The 22437-nt window shown below is 44.3% G+C and overlaps 1 protein-coding gene across 12 annotated transcripts in view; it reads right to left on the reverse strand.

Moving 5' to 3' along the window:
- LOC130120798 (transducin-like enhancer protein 4) overlaps positions 1-22437 on the reverse strand; it is a 96531-nt gene that overhangs the window by 62677 nt on the left and 11417 nt on the right. For 10 of the 12 annotated variants that reach the window (XM_056289640.1, XM_056289632.1, XM_056289606.1 and 7 more), the window contains exon 5: positions 1576-1638. The exons of the other annotated variants lie outside the window; for them this stretch is intronic. In XM_056289640.1, the coding sequence (XP_056145615.1) occupies positions 1576-1638 (63 nt within the window). The remainder of the gene's footprint in view (positions 1-1575; positions 1639-22437) is intronic. 12 annotated transcript variants of the gene reach the window in all.

The raw sequence follows: 22437 nt of genomic DNA on the forward strand, positions 1-22437 counted from the left end.
GCAGCTGTATGTTGAGAAACATTGTTCTTAAACTGTCGGACTATTTGCTCACGCAGTTGTTCACAAAGTGGTGAACCTCGCCCCATCCTTGCTTGTGAACGACTGAGCATTTCGGGGATGCTCCTTTTATACCCAATCATGACACTCCCCTGTTCCCAGTTAACCTGTTCACCTGTGAAATGTTCCCAACAGGTGTTTTTTGAGCATTCCTCAACTTTCCCAGTCTGTTGTTGCTCTTGTCCCAGCTTCTTTGGAACGTGTTGCAGGCATCACATTCAAAATGAGTGAATATTTGCAAAAAAACAATAAAGTTTATTTAAACATTAAATATCTTGTCTTTGTAGTGTATTCAATTGAATATAGGTCGAAAAGGATTTGCAAATCATTGTATTCTGTTTTTATTCACGTTTTACACAACGTCCCAACTACATTGGAATTGGGGTTTGTAGATCAGAAGGTGGAGCATGGGTTGTGAGGAGACTACAGCTGTCATGTGTTGTGCTGCTTGTCTCCTAGGCTGTGACATGACCTGACATGTCTTGCTGCATCTATGGCGCTGACAGTTTTCCCCAAGTACATGTTGCATTTTGGTCTGGTCAGAGAGTGTGTCCAGGTAATTTTGGTCTGGTCAGAGAGTGTGTCCAAGTCATTTTGGTCTGGTCAGAGAGTGTGTCCAAGTCATTTTGGTCTGGTCAGAGAGTGTGTCCAAGTCATTTTGGTCTGGTCAGAGAGTGTGTCCAAGTCATTTCGGTCTGGTCAGAGAGCGTGTCCAAGTCATTTTGGTCTGGTCAGAGAGTGTGTCCAAGTCATTTTGGTCTGGTCAGAGAGTGTGTCCAAGTCATTTCAGTCTGGTCAGAGAGCATGTCCAAGTCATTTTGGTCTGGTCAGAGAGTGTGTCCAAGTCATTTTGGTCTGGTCAGAGAGTGTGTCCAAGTCATTTTGGTCTGGTCAGAGAGCATGTCCAAGTCATTTTGGTCTGGTCAGAGAGTGTGTCCAAGTCATTTTGGTCTGGTCAGAGAGTGTGTCCAAGTCATTTTGGTCTGGTCAGAGAGTGTGTCCAAGTCATTTTGGTCTGGTCAGAGAGTGTGTCCAAGTGTTGGAATTTACTACATTTAATTTTTGTGACGAATTTTGTTCTTAAGTCTTTGTATGTGCTACATTGTAGCAGGAAGTGATGCTGTTTCCACCTGTCTCTCTGGACAGAGTTGACACAGCCTGTCTCTCACTCTGTGTCTCTCTCACTCTCTGTATCTCTCTCACTCTGTGTGTGTGTGTGTCTCTCTCACACTGTCTCTCTCACTCTCACTCTCTCTACCTCTCAATTCAATTCAATTCAATTATGCTCTATTGGCATGACTGCATTAATTACAATGTTGCCAAAGCAGGTGACAGTGAAACAGGTTAATAATAGAGCATTAAACAAAAACAAAAAAACAAAAACAAATTAAAATAAATGGAAAAAGGAACAGGTAGAACTGGTAGAACTATAGAATAGTATATACTATATATATATTTAAATCTCCCCTCACATCCAACACCTGGGCAGACACCGGCGGGCGGGTGTGTGGGTCTTACCTCCTGGGAGAGGAAGGGGATGACCTGGGCACAGATAGCGTTTAGCCGTTTGACAATCTCTGCCTGCAAGACAAGTAGGAGGACAGCATTTAGTTCAACTTCACCAACCACAGGAGTCCCCCGCCCCCATTACACAAACAGACCCCGCTCAGTCTGCTGCAATTACGTTTGATTCACCTCGGTTCACTTCTGATCAGCTCAGTCATTCTAGTTTAGTTTAGTTTAGTTGTTCAGTTTAGTTTCATTTCATTTCAGTTCAGCTCAATTAAATGAATTTCAGTTAGGTTCAGTTCATCTCAGTTCAGTTCAACTCAGCTAAATTCAGCTCAGATCATCCGTGCTGGTAACTGCCTCCAGATAGCCATGCTTCATCCAGAATGAAAGCAGTTGTTAAGCTCTTAGGCTAGCTGGTTAGCATTTAGCAACTAGGGGTGAGTTGGCATTTTCAATTCAATTCAATGTGTTGTCATTAAAAACAATATTTAAAATGAAATGAGGGACATTTTCAACTCGTGTCTTCATTTTTATTTATTTTTTTGTTCATGAACGCCGTCGAAAAGAGCGTCTCAGACGGTACACATGGCTCGGTAACCGCTGGAGAAAAGCCCTGATGCGCTGGAGGCCTTCCTTACTGTGATTATGAAGACCGGCGTACGGCAGCAGCTTGTGTGTAGCTGTGTCACCGGCACAGTCCCGGTTCACAAGCTCAAGTCCTGATTTAGTACTGCCAAAGCAGTCAAGAACAAACAATCAACCGTTTTACACAATGAATCCCATTTTCTGTCTCACTGTCTCTTTTCTCCTGTCTCCCTACCACACACACACACACACATGCACACACACACACCAAGAATTTCTATTTTGTTTCAGCAATAAACAGAATTTAATGATTTTGCGAGAAATTACCTTCTTCCATGCTCAGCAAGTCTCCTCCTCCTTTTTCTCCCATCTGTCTATCTCTTTCTTTGTATTCAGCATTCATTCACTAATACACTGATATTCACATTTATTTTCACATACATCCATTTCATAAGCCCTTGAGGGCTCAGGCACCAAAGTATGCACACAAACTAGGATGCACACACACACACACGCAAATAAACCGACACCGCACACACAGAGTACTACCCAGCCTTGAGACAGAGGGATATTGCTTCTGTCACTATTAATACTAATCATTACGAGCTGACTGCAGCTGCAAAATGCTGCTGGCCTGCTGCTCCATGCAGGGAGACACACAGCAGTAAAACCAACACAAGAAGAAGAGATAGAGAAATAGACAGAGCTATAGATAGATATAGTCTTTATTGTCCTGCAGGAAATTCGCTTTCACAGCCAGTACATGCACAGAAACATACATATAACCACACCGCAACATACAGATACACAAACACATAACATCCACTCACACCAACAGATAAGTCTGGCTCTATGCTAGGTCAGCCAGGCAGTTTGTCTAGTGCTGCTATGGCAGAAGGGACAAAACTTCTGCCAAAGGGAGCTCTTCTCCGTTTCGGAGTCCTGCATCTGCAGCCTGATGGCAGGAGTGTAGAATATGGATTGAGGGGCCGATGGGTGTAATTCACTATTGTGAGTGCAAGGTGTGTGATGGCTCTGTTGTTCATGTCTGAGAGGTTGGGTGTAGGGGAGTGGATGATCTTGGAGGCAGCATGTGTGATCCTGGCAAGTTTGTTTATTTAGGAGATAGTCAGCATGGTATAGAAACGGGGGGGGGGGGGGACAGTACAGCAGGATGGGTTGGATTATGCTTTTGTAAAGTAACAACAGGAGGTGGGGGGCAACAGAAAGTTCTCTGAGCTTGTGGCTGAGGAGTCTCTTGCCGGGATCGTTTATGGATATCAGTGATGTGCTGATCAAAGCTGAGTTTACTGTCTAAAGTGGGTCCAAGATATTTGCAGCTGCTGACCTGTTCTACTGTCTTGCTGTGGATGGAGATGGGATTCAGTCCAGTGAGGGATGTGTTTGGTGTGTTAATGACCAGTTCTTTCATCTTGTCCACATTCAGTTGGAGGTAGTTATCTGTGCACCATTGTGTAAAATGAGAAATGGGAGTGTTGATAGGCTGTGATAGAGTTATTGGCATTAAGTAGTCCCAGTATGGCAGTATCATCAGAGTATTTGTAGTACATGGTGATGGGTGAAGGGGTTGATGCAGTCGTTTGTGTAGACAGTGTAGAAAAAGTGACTGAGGACACAGCCCTGAGGGGCTCCGCTGTTGGTGATGATGGTTGATGATGTTACTGTGCCTATTCTTACAGCCTGTGGGCTGTTGCTAAGGAAGTTATGGACACAGTGGATGAGGGGTGGAGGGATGTTGAGGTGGTGGAGTTTCTTGATCATCTGGTGGAGCTAAATTGTATTGAAGGCAGAGCGGAAGTCAGTGAAGAGAACTGAAGCTAAGTTGCCAGGTGATTCCAAATGTTGTAGGAGGTAGTGGAGGAGACATGCCACAGCATTCTCTGTCCCCCATTTGGTCCTGTTAGGATGAGGCACAGGATCAGTTTTTCCAGGCATTTCATGGCTATTGGGGTGAATGCGACTGGTCGGTAGTGGTTGGGTTCAGGGGAGGGGGTTCTTGGATACCGGTATAATGATGATTTGTTGTTTATTTTGTTAACCTATACATGACCCATGTAGACTTCTTTGAAGAATTAGTGACACAGAGTAAGGTTCCGACGAGCTTCATGTTAGTGTTAGGCTCATGTAGTAAGGCAGTGTTCTCCATTTTGGGGGAAGACCAGCTCGAAGGTACTTGGTCAGGGGTTTTTGTTTTTCACTTGTCAGATTATGTTTTTTTTTCAATATATTTTTTTCTACATACAACTCAACCAATACCGCTGTACAACGTGAACTGCAGTCTGCTACATTTAAACTCAATAACCGGCCCATATGTAAGTGTCCTATGTGATTATGGTGTGACTGGAACAACATGCAAAGTACCTTGTAGTACATCCTGTATTAGCTGGAACATTAGAGGGATAAACAATATGGTCAGGCACTGTAAAATATTTACACACTTAAAGTCTTTTAACCCAGATATCAAACTCATCTTAAGGTCAAAAGCCAAACAAGAGTTAAAACTGATTGGCCAGGTTTTTTACTGTAACTACAATTACAAAGCAAGAGGAACGACTATTCTGATTAGGAAAGGGATTCCATCTGAAGCCACCAATGTTCTCTTGGACGGTTGTTATGTTATCATAACCGGTAAACTTTTCAGTACTCCTATTATCCTGGCCAACTTACACTACCGTTCAAAAGTTTGGGATCACCCAAACAATCTTGTGTTTTCCATGAAAAGTCACACTTATTCACCACCATATGTTGTGAAATGAATAGAAAATAGAGTCAAGACATTGACAAGGTTAGAAATAATGATTTGTATTTGAAATAAGATTTTTTTTACATCAAACTTTGCTTTCGTCAAAGAATCCTCCATTTGCAGCAATTACAGCATTGCAGACCTTTGGCATTCTAGCTGTTAATTTGTTGAGGTAATCTGGAGAAATTGCACCCCACGCTTCCAGAAGCAGCTCCCACAAGTTGGATTGGTTGGATGGGCACTTCTTTGAGCAGATTGAGTTTCTGGAGCATCACATTTGTGGGGTCAATTAAACGCTCAAAATGGCCAGAAAAAGAGAACTTTCATCTGAAACTCGACAGTCTATTCTTGTTCTTAGAAATGAAGGCTATTCCATGCGAGAAATTGCTAAGAAATTGAAGATTTCCTACACCGGTGTGTACTACTCCCTTCAGAGGACAGCACAAACAGGCTCTAACCAGAGTAGAAAAAGAAGTGGGAGGCCGCGTTGCACAACTGAGCAAGAAGATAAGTACATTAGAGTCTCTAGTTTGAGAAACAGACGCCTCACAGGTCCCCAACTGGCATCTTCATTAAATAGTACCTGTTAGAGCCTGTTTGTGCTGTCCTCTGAAGGGAGTAGTACACACCGGTGTAGGAAATCTTCAATTTCTTAGCAATTTCTCGCATGGAATAGCCTTCATTTCTAAGAACAAGAATAGACTGTCGAGTTTCAGATGAAAGTTCTCTTTTTCTGGCCATTTTGAGCGTTTAATTGACCCCACAAATGTGATGCTCCAGAAACTCAATCTGCTCAAAGAAGTGCCCATCCAACCAATCCAACTTGTGGGAGCTGCTTCTGGAAGCGTGGGGTGCAATTTCTCCAGATTACCTCAACAAATTAACAGCTAGAATGCCAAAGGTCTGCAATGCTGTAATTGCTGCAAATGGAGGATTCTTTGACGAAAGCAAAGTTTGATGTAAAAAAAATCTTATTTCAAATACAAATCATTATTTCTAACCTTGTCAATGTCTTGACTCTATTTTCTATTCATTTCACAACATATGGTGGTGAATAAGTGTGACTTTTCATGGAAAACACGAAATTGTTTGGGTGATCCCAAACTTTTGAACGGTAGTGTATATGGACCCAATTGGGATGACCCAGGATTTTTCTCAAGATTTATTGCAACTCTTCCTGACCTTAACGCCCACCAATCAATAGGGGGGGGGGGGGTTTTAACTGTGTCCTCCATACTCAGCTAGATTGAGCTAGGTCAAACCCAAACACATGCCTGTCCAAATCCATGTCCGTAATCAACGCCTTTCTACACTCATACAATTAATTATTTGACCCTTGGAAGAGAAGCAATCCTACAACCAAAAAATACTATTTTTTCTCCTCAGTTCACCATAGTTATTAAAGAATAGATTATTTCCTGATAAACAATAGATTGCTACCATTTGTCTGCAACAGCCAATACCACAGTATTGTCATTTCGGATCATAATCCAGTTCAAACTGATATACTCTTTCCAGATGAAATAGTGCCACAGTGTAGCTGGCGTTTAGATCATGTTCTGCTTTCATGCCACAAATTCAAAATGTTTCTACAGAAACAAATTGATATCTTTCTTGAAATTAATAACGCTCCAGGAACGTCACAGTGCATGATCTGACAGGCTCTGAAAGCCTAAATTGGAGGGCAGATAATTTCATACAATGCTTATGAGAACAAAAAGCACTCCAAACAGATTGTGGATATATCCCAGTGCATTCTGGAAATTGACAGTAGATATGCCCTCTCCTATTCAAAGAAAAGCTCCTTCTCTAAACTAAATACAATAATCTCTCTGCTGTACAAGCAGCGTGGCTTTGGAGAAAAAGCAGGCCAATTAGCAAATCAGTTGAAGCGAGAATTAGCCAGGCAGGCTATACCGAAGTTAAGCATAGGCCCAAACTTAACATCAAGCAGTCCACAAGTCATAAACGATCAGTTTAAATAGTTCTACTCCAATGTATATCTTTTGGACACAGATGCAGATTCATCCCAAATAATTTAATTTCTCTGCTCTTTGGATATCCCCACCTTGTGCACAGATGAAAAAACTTCTCTCAATAGTCCCATATCAGCAAATGGTATCATACATGTGTTTAAATCCTTGCAAAGTGGAAAAGCTTCTGGTCCTGATGGGTTTCCCAACAAGTTTTATAAAGTGTTTTCAGCTAAATTGGCCCCTATTTTAAAACGAATGTACGATGAAGGGAGTAACTCACCATTGAAGCGGATAACTCACTTTGGCCACCACCAATGTGTAGCACCCACCTGGGTGATGCACAGCAGCCATCTTAAGCTACAATCTCAGTGATGTGGAAAAAGGAGGAAAAAAAACCCTGGACTGTGGCAATCGGCCTTCTCTGCTGCGATTATAAAATACTTACTAAGGCCCTCCGACACCATTTGGAAATTACATTGCCCACTATTATCAATCAGGTCCAAACATGTTTTATTTCTGGCTGACAATTTTTTTGTAAAATGGAAGATTTACTAAATATTATCTATTCTTCCAAATCTGAGCCCCAACCCAAAATTATAACTTCTCGACGCAGAAAAGGTTTTTGACAGGACTGAGTAGTGCTATCTGCTAATTGTCCTGGAGAAATGTGGCTTTGGATCAGCCTTCCTTAATTGGATCAAGACAGTATATTCAAGCCCTATGGCCTCTGTGTGTACCAATGGCATTACTCCTGATTATTTTGCCCTTCATAGAGGTACCTGTCAGGGGTGTTTTCTGTCCCCATATCTGTTTAATATAGCTATTGAACTCTTAGTTATCGCTATCAGATCTCACCAGGAGATTCAGGGGATTGACAGGAATGGAGCTACTCACAAGCTATCTCTGTATGCAGATGACCTGCTTCTCTTTATTATAGATCCAATTAATAGTCTTCCCCACCTCCTGGACCTACAAAATCTCTTTGGAAACCTGTCAAAAAGCCTACTATTCCCTGTTAACAAGGTAGCTGAGTAAAGTACATATAATCAATCCCATTTAAAGTCGAACAGGAATGGTTCACATAGTTAGGAATTTGTGTCACAAGTTCATTCAAAGAACTTTTTAAATGCAATTTTAAAGTACATTTAGAGCGTACAAAGGGGTACCTCGAATGCTAGTCAAACCTTCCAATCTCCCTTGCGGGGCGCATTAATACTGTTAAGACGACGATACTGCCCAGCTTTTCATACCTATTATTTCAGATGATCCCCATATCTATTTATTTCTTCTCGTTTTTTTTTTCCTCTCTTTTTTTAGGTGTCCCTTACCTTTCTCCTTTTTTTTATTATAAATTTATTTCTAGTTTTCCCCTTATCCCACCCGATTACCCCAATGGCATACGGCCGGAACTCTTGTCGAATAACTCCCCTGGCTCATGTTTCCACAGGAAGGAGATAGTCGTAACACCAGCTTCCTTCAAACTCGTGTCGGCTGCTCTCGCTATTTTACACGCTGCAGCCTCGCATGGATTCCTGTCATGAACTTGAAGAAATTGTAGAAATTACATCAAGTTATGTTCGACATCAGGGGTACTTGTCTTCTTTGGACCGCAGGGCATGCTGGGTATGAAGGCCCATCAAGGGCATTTAGTCTCTCCTGACTTGGATCGGGCAGTGACAAGTTATTAAAATAATTTTGATAATCCAAAAATACTAAAGTTACGGGCGTCCAGGTAGTGTAGTAGTCTATTCCGTTACCTGCCAATGCTTGGTAAGGCATCCCTACAGACACAATTGGCCGTGTCTGCGGGTGGGAAGCTGGATGTGGGTGTGTGTCCTGGTCGCTGCACTAGCGCCTCCCCTGGTCAGTCGAGGCGCCTTTTCAGGGGGAAGGGGGAACTGGGGGGAATAACGTGATCCTCCCACGTGCTACGTTCCCCTGGAGAAACTCCTCACTGTCAGGTGAAAAGTAGCGGCTGGCAACCACATGTATCAGAGGAGGCATGTGGTAGTCTGCAGCCCTCTCCAAATTGGCAGAGGGTGTGCAGCAGCGACCAGGACGGCTCGGAAGAGTGGGGTAATTGGCCGGATACAGTTCGGGAGAAAAGGGGGGGGGGTGGAGCTTGAGACATTGCAGCTCCCCAGAGAGACGGTTGGATGGACCTTACCCAACATCAGATATCATGGATGGTCGATACAAGCTAATAATTTGGATTGGGTACACAGACCACCAGACAATATGGGTTGAAATGGGAATGGAGCTCTATGCGCTTATTGACATCCTAGATCAGAACCTGGTACATAGCTCCCCTGAAGCAAAGGAGAATCGACTTACATTTAATGTGGTGAAAATATGGGCAAAAATACAAAAAATCCCTGAACAGTTATTACCTCCTACCTGTTCTGTCATCAGTAGTGGTTAATCAGCATCTCTCTATAACTTCCCCAGGGTTCAATGATAAATAAATGGATAGAAAGATAAACAGATAGATAGATCAATATATAGACTGATGGAATTTATTAATACCTAGCAACGAGCAGCTAAAAACAGGATTTATGATAACTCATGTTTTTTTTCCATTAAAGGTTCGCTTAAATCATTTGAAAACTTCGTGGCGTCCAGGTGGCGTGGCGGTCTATTCTGTTACCTACCAACACAAGGATTGCCGGTTCAAATCCCCATGTTACTACCAGCTTGGTCGGGCATCCCTACAGTCACAATTTGCCGTGTCTGTGGGTGGGAAGCCGGATGTGGGTATGTGTCCTGGTCGCTGCAGTAGCGCCTCCTCTGGTCGGCCGGGATGCCTGTTTGGGGGGGAGGGGGAACTGGGGAGAATAGCGTCATCCTCCCACGCACTACATCCCCCTGGTGAAACGCCTCACTGTCAGGTGAAAAGAAGCGGCTGGTGACTCCACATGTATGGGAGGAGACGTGGTAGTCTGCAGCCCTCCCCGGATCAGCAGAGGGGGTGGAGCAGTGACCAGGACAGCTCGGAAGAGTGGGGTAATTGGCCAAGTACAATTGGGAGAAAAAGGGGGGGAAATAAAAAAAACTTTGCATACAGTACTAATTTTTAAAATATCCACCAAGTAAACACTATGTTCGACAAGGAATGGAGGCCTCAGAATAGCAAGTACTGCTCAAGACATAGAAAGATTCCATCTTAGAAAAACTGATTCAAACAAAGTTATATCAAAATTTTATTTCATGTTACACAAGTCCAAACAGAACACTGTGATGCCTCTTCAAACAACTTGGAGCAAAAACACAGAAATACGCTATGCATGATGATACTTGGGAGTGATATTAGTAAACTACCTCCAAACATCCATTTTCAAAAGTTTCAGGAAAATGCTATTTGATGTACTACATCAAGTCTATATCTCATCATATAGTACTATATAAGTACTACATCAAGTCCATATCTCACCATATACTGTATAAGTACTACATCAAGTCTATATCTCACAATATACCTTATAAGTACTATATCAAGTCTATATCTCACAATACAACACTGGTACCCTTATTCATTGCCTTTGGGAACATATACCCATACACCTCTTTTGGATTTCTACCTGTAAGAAGCTTTCTACCATCTACAATTGGAAAATCCAGGCCAATTCACCTATGTGCCTGATTGGGATAGTACCTCCTTTAATCGAAGATTTTAAGGATATAATTCAATTTGTGATGTTTGCAAGGAAACCAATCATGATCAAATGGGTTGGATGTGAACCTTCCTCTCTTAGAGTGGATATCCTTGACCGAAGAGCTTACATCAGAGGAAAAGCTGAGATTTAATCTGAAGGGAAGGCCAGAGGCTTTCAATGACCAAACTGTAAAACTGAAGGAACATGTGCAACCTTGTGTCTTCTTCTTTTGGCTTATTCCCTGATTCTCAGGGGTTGCCACAGTGGATTTTACAGTTCCCATCGGTACCCTATGCGGGCACAGCACCAGTGGTGGCCGTTGTTAACCTGGGCCTTGACTGATCTGGTATGGCGCCTCGACCGATCCGGCATGGAGCCTCAACCAATCCGGTATGGAGCCTCGACCGATCCAATATGGTCTTTTCAATCTGCAAACTGATCTGGCAAAATTGTATGTCAGATGCTCTTCCTGACACAACCACTAACCCTATGGATGGGGTCACAGGTAAAGCGCTGGATAACATCCTGGTATTCATGGACTTGCACTCATGCCTGTTGCCAATGCCTATCGCTGCATATGCAACCTTGTGTACTGTGTTTTATTTCGTTGGTACTGATGTGATACTGTAGCCTCCTTGTGTTTAATTAAGAAAAAAGCAAAGAAATAAATTTAAAAAAAAGGCCTTAAGTCTTACATAATCATTTCAAGGCTGCTTGAAAATTGTCCCTGAACTACTTACTACTGATTGTTCGTTAATGGTCTAAAGCAGGAGTGGACAATTTTGTCCAGAAAGGGCCGGTGTGGGGTGGGTGAAGGTTTTTGTTCCAACCAAGCAATTACACACCTGATCCCACTGATCAACCAGTCGAGTCTTTACTGAGGAACTTGATAAGGAGACACAGGTGAGTAACTGCTTGGCTGGAACAAAAACCTGCACCCACACCGGCCCTTTCTAGATAAGATTGCCCACCCCTTGTCTAAAGGGTTGAATTATGTGTTAAATGAGTAAAATGAGAAATGGAGTGTGAGCAGAAGAGAAAGACAAGTATAGAAAGGGGGGAGCTGTAGAAACTAAGAAAAAGTGTGTAGAACCCTTGCTAATACTGAATGACTTTAGCCTATTTAGGCATACAAGAAATCGGGCACGGTGGTGCAGTGGTTCGCGTGGTCGCCTCACAGCAAGAAGGTCCTGGGTTCGAGCCCCGGGGTAGTCCAACCTTGGGGGTCATCTCAGGTCGTCCCATGTGTGGAGTTTGCATGTTCTCCCCGTGTCTGCGTGGGTTTCCTCCGGGTGCTCCGGTTTCCTCCCACAGTCCAAAAACATGTAGGTCAGGTGACTCGCCGTACTAAATTGTCCCTAGGTGTGAAAGTGTGTGTGGGCCCTGTGATGGACTGGCAGCCTGTCCAGGGTGTCTCCCCGCCTGCCGCCCAATGACTGCGGTATAGACTCCAGCATCCCCGCGACCCTGGGAGCAGGATGTCTGTGGATGTTCTCATTCATCCAGGTCGTGGTTATCCAAAGGACTTGAATCAAGTGCAACTGGACTTGGTAAATATCCGTGAAGACGTTTCGCCTCTCATCCAAGAGGCTTCCTCAGTTCGTGCCTTTCCCACATGGGGATGAACACCACATGTGTGCATTGTTTCAGCTTATTTATCTTTAGCACAAATATTTGAAGAACGTTCTCTTAAAATTAAGAAAAAAAATCTTTACGGTCCGGTGTTCAACTAACATTTGCCTTGCCTCCTTTAGTCTCTGTTTAGCTTGTACAGCACCTTTGACTTTTGTCTTGTCGATACAGAAACTGAGTTTGTACTGGAATCAGCTGTGAGGAGGAGAAGCTGACGGCCCCCAGGGGCCACGACTTCTAAGAGATTTACAACCAGACAAGAGACTAAAACAGATGAGACAGCGAAAGACAACACTGCAACAGAGGCCAACACAAGCAGGAAGACACACACACACACACACACAATGCACGCTCCCACTAACAAACACACACACACACACACACACTGCACGCTCCCACTAACAAACACACACACACACACACACACACACACACACACTGCACGCTCCCACTAACAAACACACACACACACACACACACACACACACACACACACACACACACACACACACACACACAATGCACGCTCCCACTAACAAACACACATAAGCGTATGTACAAACAGGTAGACAACGGACACAGCCGTGTTTGTATTCATGAGGCACTTTCACTGAATCCAAAGTTTTGTCTTATAAAAGGAGTAGCACATCTGTCTCTCTCTCTCTCTCTCTCTCTCTCTCTCTCTCTCTCTCTCTCTCTCTCTCTCTTTGAACAGGAAATTGCCTGATCCGCTGTCCCACAGGGAGTGCTACAAGTCCAACTCAAACCCAGTCTTCACACACACACAGACACACACACAGGGTTGTACTTAAAAGATGAGAACATGACAAGTCATCCCCTGCCACAGAGACTTCTAAGCAGCATCTTCACAGAACTGACAAGTCCCCAAACACAACAAGGAGGGAACGCTCTCTGGGGGGAACCTGTTATTTCAGAGTCACGAAACTCCGCTCCATCGCTGACGGTGGTTAACGCTTACATGGAGGTCCTCCAGTAACGCTTCTTTTTCCGCTTTCCTTTCAGTGACAGCATCTTTCTTTTAAGACCTATTTATTTTTCAATTTATCGTTACAGGCCTGGAAGGCCAATGAGATGTGCCCTAACCGAGGTCTCAGTCTACCTTTGGTTTGCAACATCAGCTCGTAAAAGACGTAGATATCATTGACGACATCATCAGACGACATCATTGTAAATGATGGCCAGCCCTCAATGATTGTTCAAGTTTAAATAAAGCCAATAATAATAAAGTGCAACATCAACCACAGCCTCCAGGTAGCATAGCGGTCTATTCCGTTGCCTACCAACACGGGCATCGCCGATTCGAAACCTCGTGTTACCTCTGGCTTGGTCGGGCGTCCCTACAGACACAGTTGGCCGTGTCTGCAGACAGGAAGCCGGATGTAGGTATGTGTCCTGGTCGCTGCACTAGCGCCTCCTCAGGGGGGAGGGGGAACTGGGGGGAATAGCGTGATCCTCCCATGCACTACGTCCCCCTGGTGAAACTCTCCACTGTCAGGTGAAAAGAAGCAGCTGGTGACTCCACATGTATTGGAGGAGGCATGTGGTAGTCTGCAGCCCTCCCCGGATTGGCAGAGGGGGTGGAGCAGCGACCGGGACGGCTCAGAAGAGTGGGGTAATCGACTCTGTGCATAACTGTAGTCCACTGACTTCCAGGTTCCACTGCAGCGGTCATACCAGTGTCCTGTTTGTTGGCGTGCACTGTTGACAATGGCATATTTTTCGCGATGCCTGCAAGATTTACCATGGATAAATGTCAACGACATGCACAGAATTGTCGACAAACGTTCACCTGCACCTACCAGCAAACTGGTGAAAAGTTTCAAGTTGTACATATCAATTGACGCCCACAATTCCGTCCACGTGTCCGTTCGCTCATCCTCATGACAGTGGACAAAGTCCAACTTTTATACCGCAAATTAAAAAATTGTGAAGTGAGAGGCCCACTAGTTCAATATCCTTGTGTGTGTTATTCACTCATGAAACCAAGTATGATTTGGTGTCCATTTATCACTATAATTATTTCGTGATTGCAAGTTGGACAGTTTGTGGTAAAGGTGCTGTGGTAGCGCTATTTAGACAGTGAATGACAACAAGAGCAGTTTCTTTGAGGGATGTCAGTTTAATAGCGGCACAGTGGCGCAGTGGTTAGCGCGGTTGCCGCACAGCAAGAAGGTTCTGGGTTCGAGCCCCGGGTTAGTCCAACCTTGAGGGTCGTCCCAGGTCGTCCTCTGTGTGGAGTTTGCATGTTCTCCCCGTGTCTGTGTGGGTTTCCTCCGGGTGCTCCGGTTTCTTCCCACAGTCCAAAGACATGTAGGTCAGGTGACTCGGCCGTACTAAATTGTCCCTAAGTATAGATGAGTGTGTGTGTGTGTGTGTGTGTGTGTGTGTGTGTGTGTGTGTGTGTCGGCCCTGTGTGATGACCTGGCAGCCTGTCCTGGGTGTCTCCCCGCCTGCCACCCAAATGACTGCTGGGATAGGCTCCAGCATCCGCACAACCCTGAGAGCAGGATAAGCGGTTCGGATAGTGGATAGATGGATGTCAGTTTAAATGAACGAGCCATCATTGACAATTTTTTTTCCCTGGGTTTAATCAAAAGTTCAAAGAAACAGAAGTTGTGATGCTATAGGGTGAAACTGTCTTCAGAGGTACCAACACCCTCAGGCTCACAAAGAGTGCACTCTGAATGTTTGATCTTACCCTTTCTAAGATGTATGGCATGTTCCAAGAAACAACATCGGTGTGTGCAGACACTTCACTAGCAACCAGCAGTAAATAATACGTACAGAAGGGCTGGAAAACAGCTGGTTAAGAACAGACAATGTAAAAAAAGCAGGCCATCACTCAACAAGGCTGAATATGAATGGATGGCGACAAGACCAAGCAGAAGAAGCACTACTCAACCCTCAGCCTCACTGGCTCTTCAGACATGAGCATACGGCGAGTCATTGTAAGGGACGTGAGAGGCAGTGCACTTAAGAGGCTCCATGGTGCGTGTCAGCTCATTCAACACTCATTAGAATTTGCCATGGCACATGTGAACCGGCCTGGTCTCAGATGTGTTTATCAAGACATGCGGCTCCGCCAGAACAAAAACCCAGAAAATGCTGCAGTTACGTGTGCCTCAAACACTACTGCAACACATGCCATGGCAGAAGACAGGATTAGAAATCTCTGACTTCCGCTTTCATTCCCCTCTGATGTCTGACAACATCTCAAAGAAAGCAGAGTTGTTGTGTGTCAGACAGGCTGTCACAGACTGGGATGGTAACACTAACTTTCATCTATAAGGGGACATGGCATGACTGAACACCTCAATTCACACCATCTACCCTTTGAAGGCCCTTGAATGTTTTCGTTTGCAAGAGCGGAGATCCAAAAGCCTCCACCAACCTCCACTATTCTTACCTTAGTGTCAAAACTCCAGCGTTTACATCGACAGATCAAATGGACGTTGATCTACCTCAGGAGTTTCCAGGAAAATATTTCGAGACACCATACACACAATAGACTAGAGTTTTTCCCAGGAAACCACACATGGTAAGAGCTTTACTGTCTTTGAATAGTAACTACACCCTAGATCATTTTAGTGAGTTTGCTGACATCTAGGTTAAAACCCATGTACATCTGTGATGTAAGCATAGCAGGATAAACACAGCTGCAGCTAATAACATTAATGGGACTGATGGACGTAGGTGTACCAAAAAAACCAACATTGAACAGAATAGAATATAGAATAGAATATTCTTTATTAATCATTTTGTACATACATACAAATGAAATTTACTCTCTGCATTTAACCCATTCTAGCTGTGCAGCTAGGAGCAGTGGGCAGCTGCCGTGCAGCGCCCGGGACCAACTCTAGTTATTTCTTCCCATTGCTTTGGTCATGGGCACATGTGAGGCTGCACCCTCAATGACGACACTATTTTGTGCTCTATAGCGCCCCTTGGGAAGATTTTCTGTTGTTCGGTGGCACATCATAGCTGAGACGGCTGCAGAAGAATCCTGTTGCTTTTTTGTCAGAACTGCTGCCGAGTTGACAAACAGAGCTGCCGGTTGCCAGAACCGCTGCCGAGTTGACTGAGCGGAGCTGCCATGGTTTACCCTTTCCGGGTACTGACAGCTGGATAAACTGTGCCCGGGGATTTGAATTCAGAGTTACCTTCTCCTAGCCTTTGCCTAAAGAGGCATCAACCACAAGGCAGCAGGTGGATTTGAAATCAGAGTTCCCTTCTCCTATCCCAATGTGTTGGCTGGACTGGGCACCATGGGAAGTACCATACAGGCATGCAGGAGGACCAGATCTACCAGTAGGGACGTCATCCTTAGCCAAAGGGCCCTTTCTGCGGTAAGGTGCTACCCCTCTACAGCCTGCGGTTGCAGTTTAGCATCTTACCCAGGATGATACTATTGACTATTGTTAGTGCTGGCGCTGTCTGTATATCTGTCAGTGCTGGTTCTTTGGTACACCTAAATCAAATGGACCCATTATTTATGACCTATTCTACTAGCTGCAGCTGTGTTTATCATATGCCAACATCACAGAGTACCAAGTACCAGCCTGTCATGTTTTTAACCGTTACATGGTTTTTAACCTGTAGATGTCACAAAACTCCCTAAAACAGTCCAGTGTTTAGTTACTATTTAATTTATAATCCCATTGCCCACCGACCGAGATAATAGTGTTGAGAGGGAGACTTATGATTTCAACAGCCAATTTCATCATTTCTCTTGCTTTAAAATTCTGGAAGATTTCTAGTCACTTAAAATAGAGAGAGACTGTTTTATTACGTTTTTGAGTTTGTTCTGTTTGTTTGGGACCCCATATAACCCTGCCATGGACCCTACTTGAAAATCCACAATAAAACTAATTGCAGTGGCTCCAATTCTGTTGGCATTGCTGGACAATTTGAATACAAACACCACCAGTTACTGTCAGCTCTTGGGGACTCCAGGTCTTTGTTGTCCCTCTGCCCGCCTCTCTGTGTCGGATTTGCTCTGTGCTGTATTAAGGCTCATGCAGGTATGGCTGAATGTTAAACTCGGCCAAAAACACAAAACCACCTATAATGTCCTCTGTGTTGACACTCTTGAGAGATAATTTTTGCATATTGAAACGCTTCAGGTACGATAGCTGCGTAACGTTACTACAGTAAATAGGGAAGTTGTGCCCTCTGCTCTCTGGTGGTTGAGATTGAGAGACGACCATCTCAGCCAATCAGCTTTGTCATTCTTCTGTCATCTACTCACATCAATAGATCAACAACAGTAAGCCAGTTTGCTACAGCACGCTATGGCAATAAAGAGAATATTGATAAGTATTGGGTACATTATAGAGATACCATCCCTTTGATTCTTCTTCTTTCAGCTTGTTCCCTGTTTTTCAGGGGTCGCCACAGCAGATTGTACAGTTTTCATCGGTACCCTGTGAGGGCAAAATACCCTCATGTTATGTTATGTTCTATTTATGTTATGTAACACACGAGTGGAGGGTGACTACACTTACAATAACGATATGGAGCCGAAACTGCAAGTTTATCGGGTCAGTACCAATGGTGGCCGTTGTTATCCAGGGCCTCAGCCAATCCCGTATGGAGCCTGAACTGATCCGGTATGGTCTTGTCAATCTGCATAATGATTTGGCAAAATTTTACGCTGGATGCCTTTCCTGACACAACCACTAGCCCGATGGATGGGGGCACAGGTAAAGCACTGGATGCCATCCCAGTATTCATGGACTTGCGCCCATGCCTGTTGCTATAGATACCATCCCTTTGATTAACACATGGAAATAAAGTAGAAAATTGGTTTCTTAAAGTTTTCCTTCAAGTTCCTTGCTTAAAGGCATTTAAATTAGCCGATCAGACGTCATCAGCAAGTTTCCTTCAGCTGTGTGCAGACCTCATTTTTAACCTGGCTGGCCATATTCTAAATGATCCACCCGACCCACTACTAAACAAGATCCAACCAAGCAGTTGGGGCAGAGGAAGTCATTTAGGAAGTCATTCGTGTCTAGAAAGACACAGCACTATTGCTTATAGTTAACAATATGCAGTTTTAATTCTTTTAATATATCTCTAAATATGAATCTTAATCAGTGGACATTATTTTATACACTGTTTAGCCCTTGATAGAGCTGGTTGGTAATGCATGTGTTAGTGTGGTATTTGTATGTGTGTGTGTGTGTGTGTGTGTGTGTGTGTGTGTATGTAGGTTTATGTGTATTGTATTGATCCTCTATTTTTTCTTATACATCCATTTTATTTACAGTATTTTGTATATACTTAATCTTACTTGATGTGAGTATTTTGTACCTTGACTACCCAAATTTCCTCATTGGGGATAATTAAGTTTACCTTGCTCAAAGTAAGTCAGTGATAGATGTTAAAGGGAGAATACTGAACCTTTCTCATTTGCTTTCCTGACTTCTTTAAACAAAAGATTTTTATGGAGGGATTAAAACAGAATTGAGAAAGAAAAACAGAATGTATTCATCATAGAACAAATGTGGGCCTTTGGTGTCACTGGGGCTTGACTTGCTAATGGTACAGCTCATCCGCTTTCGGTGTGGGAAGATGGCTGCGCGAATTCGCGTTTGCAGCGGCCTCACCGAGTGCCGGTGTTAGAAGGTGGCGGTGTGAATTCGCGTTTGCAGCGGCCTCACCCAGTACCGTCCATGCAGTGTCTTTGTCCATGTCTGCATCTAAGTTTTGTCTTCATTTGATGGCTGGGAGAGCTGGCGCTGGATTGGCTGAAAGAGCGGGGCAGGCTAAGCTAACTGCTAGCCCATGCAGACTGGCAGTTCTGATAACACCGAGGGTGGTCTGGCAGTGGCCTCACCTGGCATTGACTGTTGTGTTTTTGATGTCGTGGTGAGGAGTCCGGGGAGGTGTGTCGAGGGTGTCTGGCTGGGACAACTGGCGCTGGATCGACTGGGAGAGCTCGGTCTGCTTCGTCCGGTGGGCCTGAGGACCACGGCCCCTGCCTGGAGCTGCGCCAGAGGAGGAAATGCTGAGGGCGGTCTGACAGGATGCGGAAGCAAGGTGGGCTAAGCTAACTGCTAACCCATGCAGACAGGCAGTTCCAACAGTCATCCTGGCTGGCGTTCGTTCCCTTGGACAGTGGAATTTTTGTGTGTTAGTTTGGATATGTGTGTTCTTGTAGTTTTTGGATGTTTTTGTCTTTGTGTTGTACTGCTGTGGGAAACAGCATTTCACTTCATTTCAAGTGCATGAAGTGAAATGACAAATAGAGTGTTCCTGATTCCTGATCATACAAGACTTCACCATTCCCATGAATATGAATTCAACATGAATACACACTATAATAAACCTGCATTTTACTTTTTGCAGAATGAAAAGTGTCGCATTTGACTGAGCTAAAAGATGAAATAAAGTGCACACATTGGATTCAGCCATCACAGTATGCACTAGCTTACTAGCTAGCCCAAACCTTTGCACACCAGCCCCCAACTTGTGGTCGTCTGCCACTGGTTTATATCCCATAGGGATAATAGCAAGAATATTATTATAAAGTAATATCACAACACCGGAAAGCGTCTTTGTTAACTGCCTTGGTGTGCATCTCATCTCTTCAAAATGAATCATTTCCAAGGCTAGGCTGTCTGACATTGTTGGAGGATCGCTGCACCTTTATGACCACTAAAACTGGGATTATAAAGGCAGGGAAATGGTATTAATCCTAAAGCACCTCACTGGCACTGAGTGTGAGTAAAAGAACAATACAAACCCACAGGGAGTATACACACATTTGTATGCGACAACATCTTCAACTGCGGTTCAATTTTGGGTAAGTTGGCCCTTGTTCAATATATATCGCCGATCTATATGATTTGCAAAGTAACACATTTTTTAATTATCACAGTACAATGCTCTAAATCCTATAAACCCCTGGTAGCAAAGAACTGAGAGCAGGCTGGAGGACTGGCGGCAGACCAGATCAGGTAGTAGATCAAATGTCCATCTCCCCTGTGAAGCTGCGTAAGCACCACATCAGCAACACTTCTCACCACAAGCTAATACACCTAATGGACTCCCTGTATAAAGCCTATATTCCTGTGTGTGTGTGTGTGTGTGTGTGTGTGTGTGTGTGTGTGTGTGTGTGTGTGTGTGTGTGTGTGTGTAAATACATAGATAGTTTGAGATGTATCATAGATAGGGAGCTAAGCTTCACAACAGCCATGAAATAAAAAAAACTGATTATATCAATTTTGTTTTTATGTTTTGTCTTATTTGTGTTTGTTGTTTGACAGCACCGTCTCTAATTCTAACATTCTAACACGTACAGTTTTCGTGAGAGAAGAAATCCTCAACATCAGGGGATCTACTCCTCTGGATTTATTCCCAACTTTTCTTGCTCCTGCTGTGGAATTATTGTACATTGTGGTGAAAGGAGTTGTGGCCCCTGGACTAGCGGGGAGATGCAGGAGAGGAAAGCGCTCTGGGGTGCTTGTGCATTGTCTGTAGAAAGGTTTACGTACGGCACTGCCGGCGATACTTTTCACCAATGTTTGCTCACTGTACAATAAATTGGACGAACTGCTGCTGATGGTGGAGAAAAACAGAGACTTCTCTCTATCTTCAGCTTTTTGCTTCACCAAGTTGGGGCTGAGTGGAAATATACCGGACTCGCACTGCAGCTGCCTGGCTTCCAACTTTTCCAAGCAAACCGCGACACGTAACTGACGGGCAAGGCTAAGGGTGGAGGGATCTGTCTTTATATTAATGGTATCTGGTGCAGGGATGTAACAGTGATTTTGCGGACATGTTCTCCTGATCTGGACTCATTTATCATTAACTGCAAACCCTTCTATTGATCCTCTATGAGTTCACATCATTCATTGTAGTCGGTGTTTACATTCCATCACAAGCTAACATGCAGGACACACAGCGGCTGCTCTCTGATCAGATACAGAATGTGGAGCGAAACACCCCGGACTCCCTTGTTATTGTCCTTGGGGACTTTAATAAGGGGAACTTAAGACACAAACTCCCAAAATTTAGGCAGTTTATTAACTGACCAGAGATGAGAACACTCTGGACCACTGCTACACCACTGCCCACAAAGCAAATCGCGCCGTTCCTCAAGCTGCGCTGGGAAACTCTGAAACTCTTGGTTCACCAATCCCCGCATACAGGCAGAAAGTGAAACTGTCTAAACCAGTTGTGTGAAAAACCAAGAAGTGGAGTAGCGAAGCAGTGGAGGAGCTGAGTGTGTGCCTGGACAGCACGAACTGGGAGATGTTTAAGACGGCCACTGACAGTCTGGACGAGTAGAGGTTGTTACCTCATACATCAGCTTCTGTGAAGACATCTGTATACCAACACACACCAGGGTGTGCTATAACAATGACAAGCCCTCGTTCTCAGCCAGACTTCGATGGCTTCATTTGGAAATGGAGGAGGCATTTAAGAGCAAAGACAGGAAGGGTTTAAAGTGGCAAAATACTGTTAAGCAAGGCAGTGAATGAAGACAAACAGAAGTATTCTGAGAAGAGGGAACAGCACTTCTCAGCCAATAATTCTGCCTCAGTTTGGAAAGGACGGAACAAGAGCTGCAATTACAAACCCAAACCTTCCCCCATGCTGAATGACTCCAGACTTGCTAACAAGCTGAATCATGAGTTCTACTGTCGTTTTGAAAGACAAAGGGACAGTTTGAATTGTATCTCCCAACCCTTCAGCCATCAGCCCCTGTACTCCAGCAGCTCCATCCAACCCCCGGCCCCCCCAACGGCCCCATCACCATTACCAACAACTCCCCCTAACTCCCAGCCTGAGCATTCTCCTCCCCTAAATCCCCCCTTTTCTCTTGATTCAGGAGAGGAATGTTAACAGGCTGTTCAGAAGACAGAACCGCCACAAGGCAGCTGGACCCAATGCTGTCTCCCCCTTAAACACTGCACAGACCAGCTGTCTCCAGTGTTCACAGACAATTTTAACACCTCCCTGGAGGACTGAAGGGTGCGAGTCTACTTTAAAACCTCCACCATCGTCCCTGTCCCCAAGAAACCAAGGATCACAAGCCTAAATGACTACAGACCTTTTGCTCTGACCTCTGTAGTGATGAAAACTTTTGAATGCCTTTTGCTGCCCCATCTCAAGTCCAGTTCTCACACAAAGCCAACAGGTCCACCAATGACACCATCAACTTGGCTCTCCACTCCATCCTCCTTCACTTGGACTCTCGTGGAACCTACACCCTGATCCTATTTGT

This window comes from Lampris incognitus, chromosome 1, assembly GCF_029633865.1.
Source record: "Lampris incognitus isolate fLamInc1 chromosome 1, fLamInc1.hap2, whole genome shotgun sequence".
Lineage (NCBI taxonomy): Eukaryota > Metazoa > Chordata > Actinopteri > Lampriformes > Lampridae > Lampris > Lampris incognitus.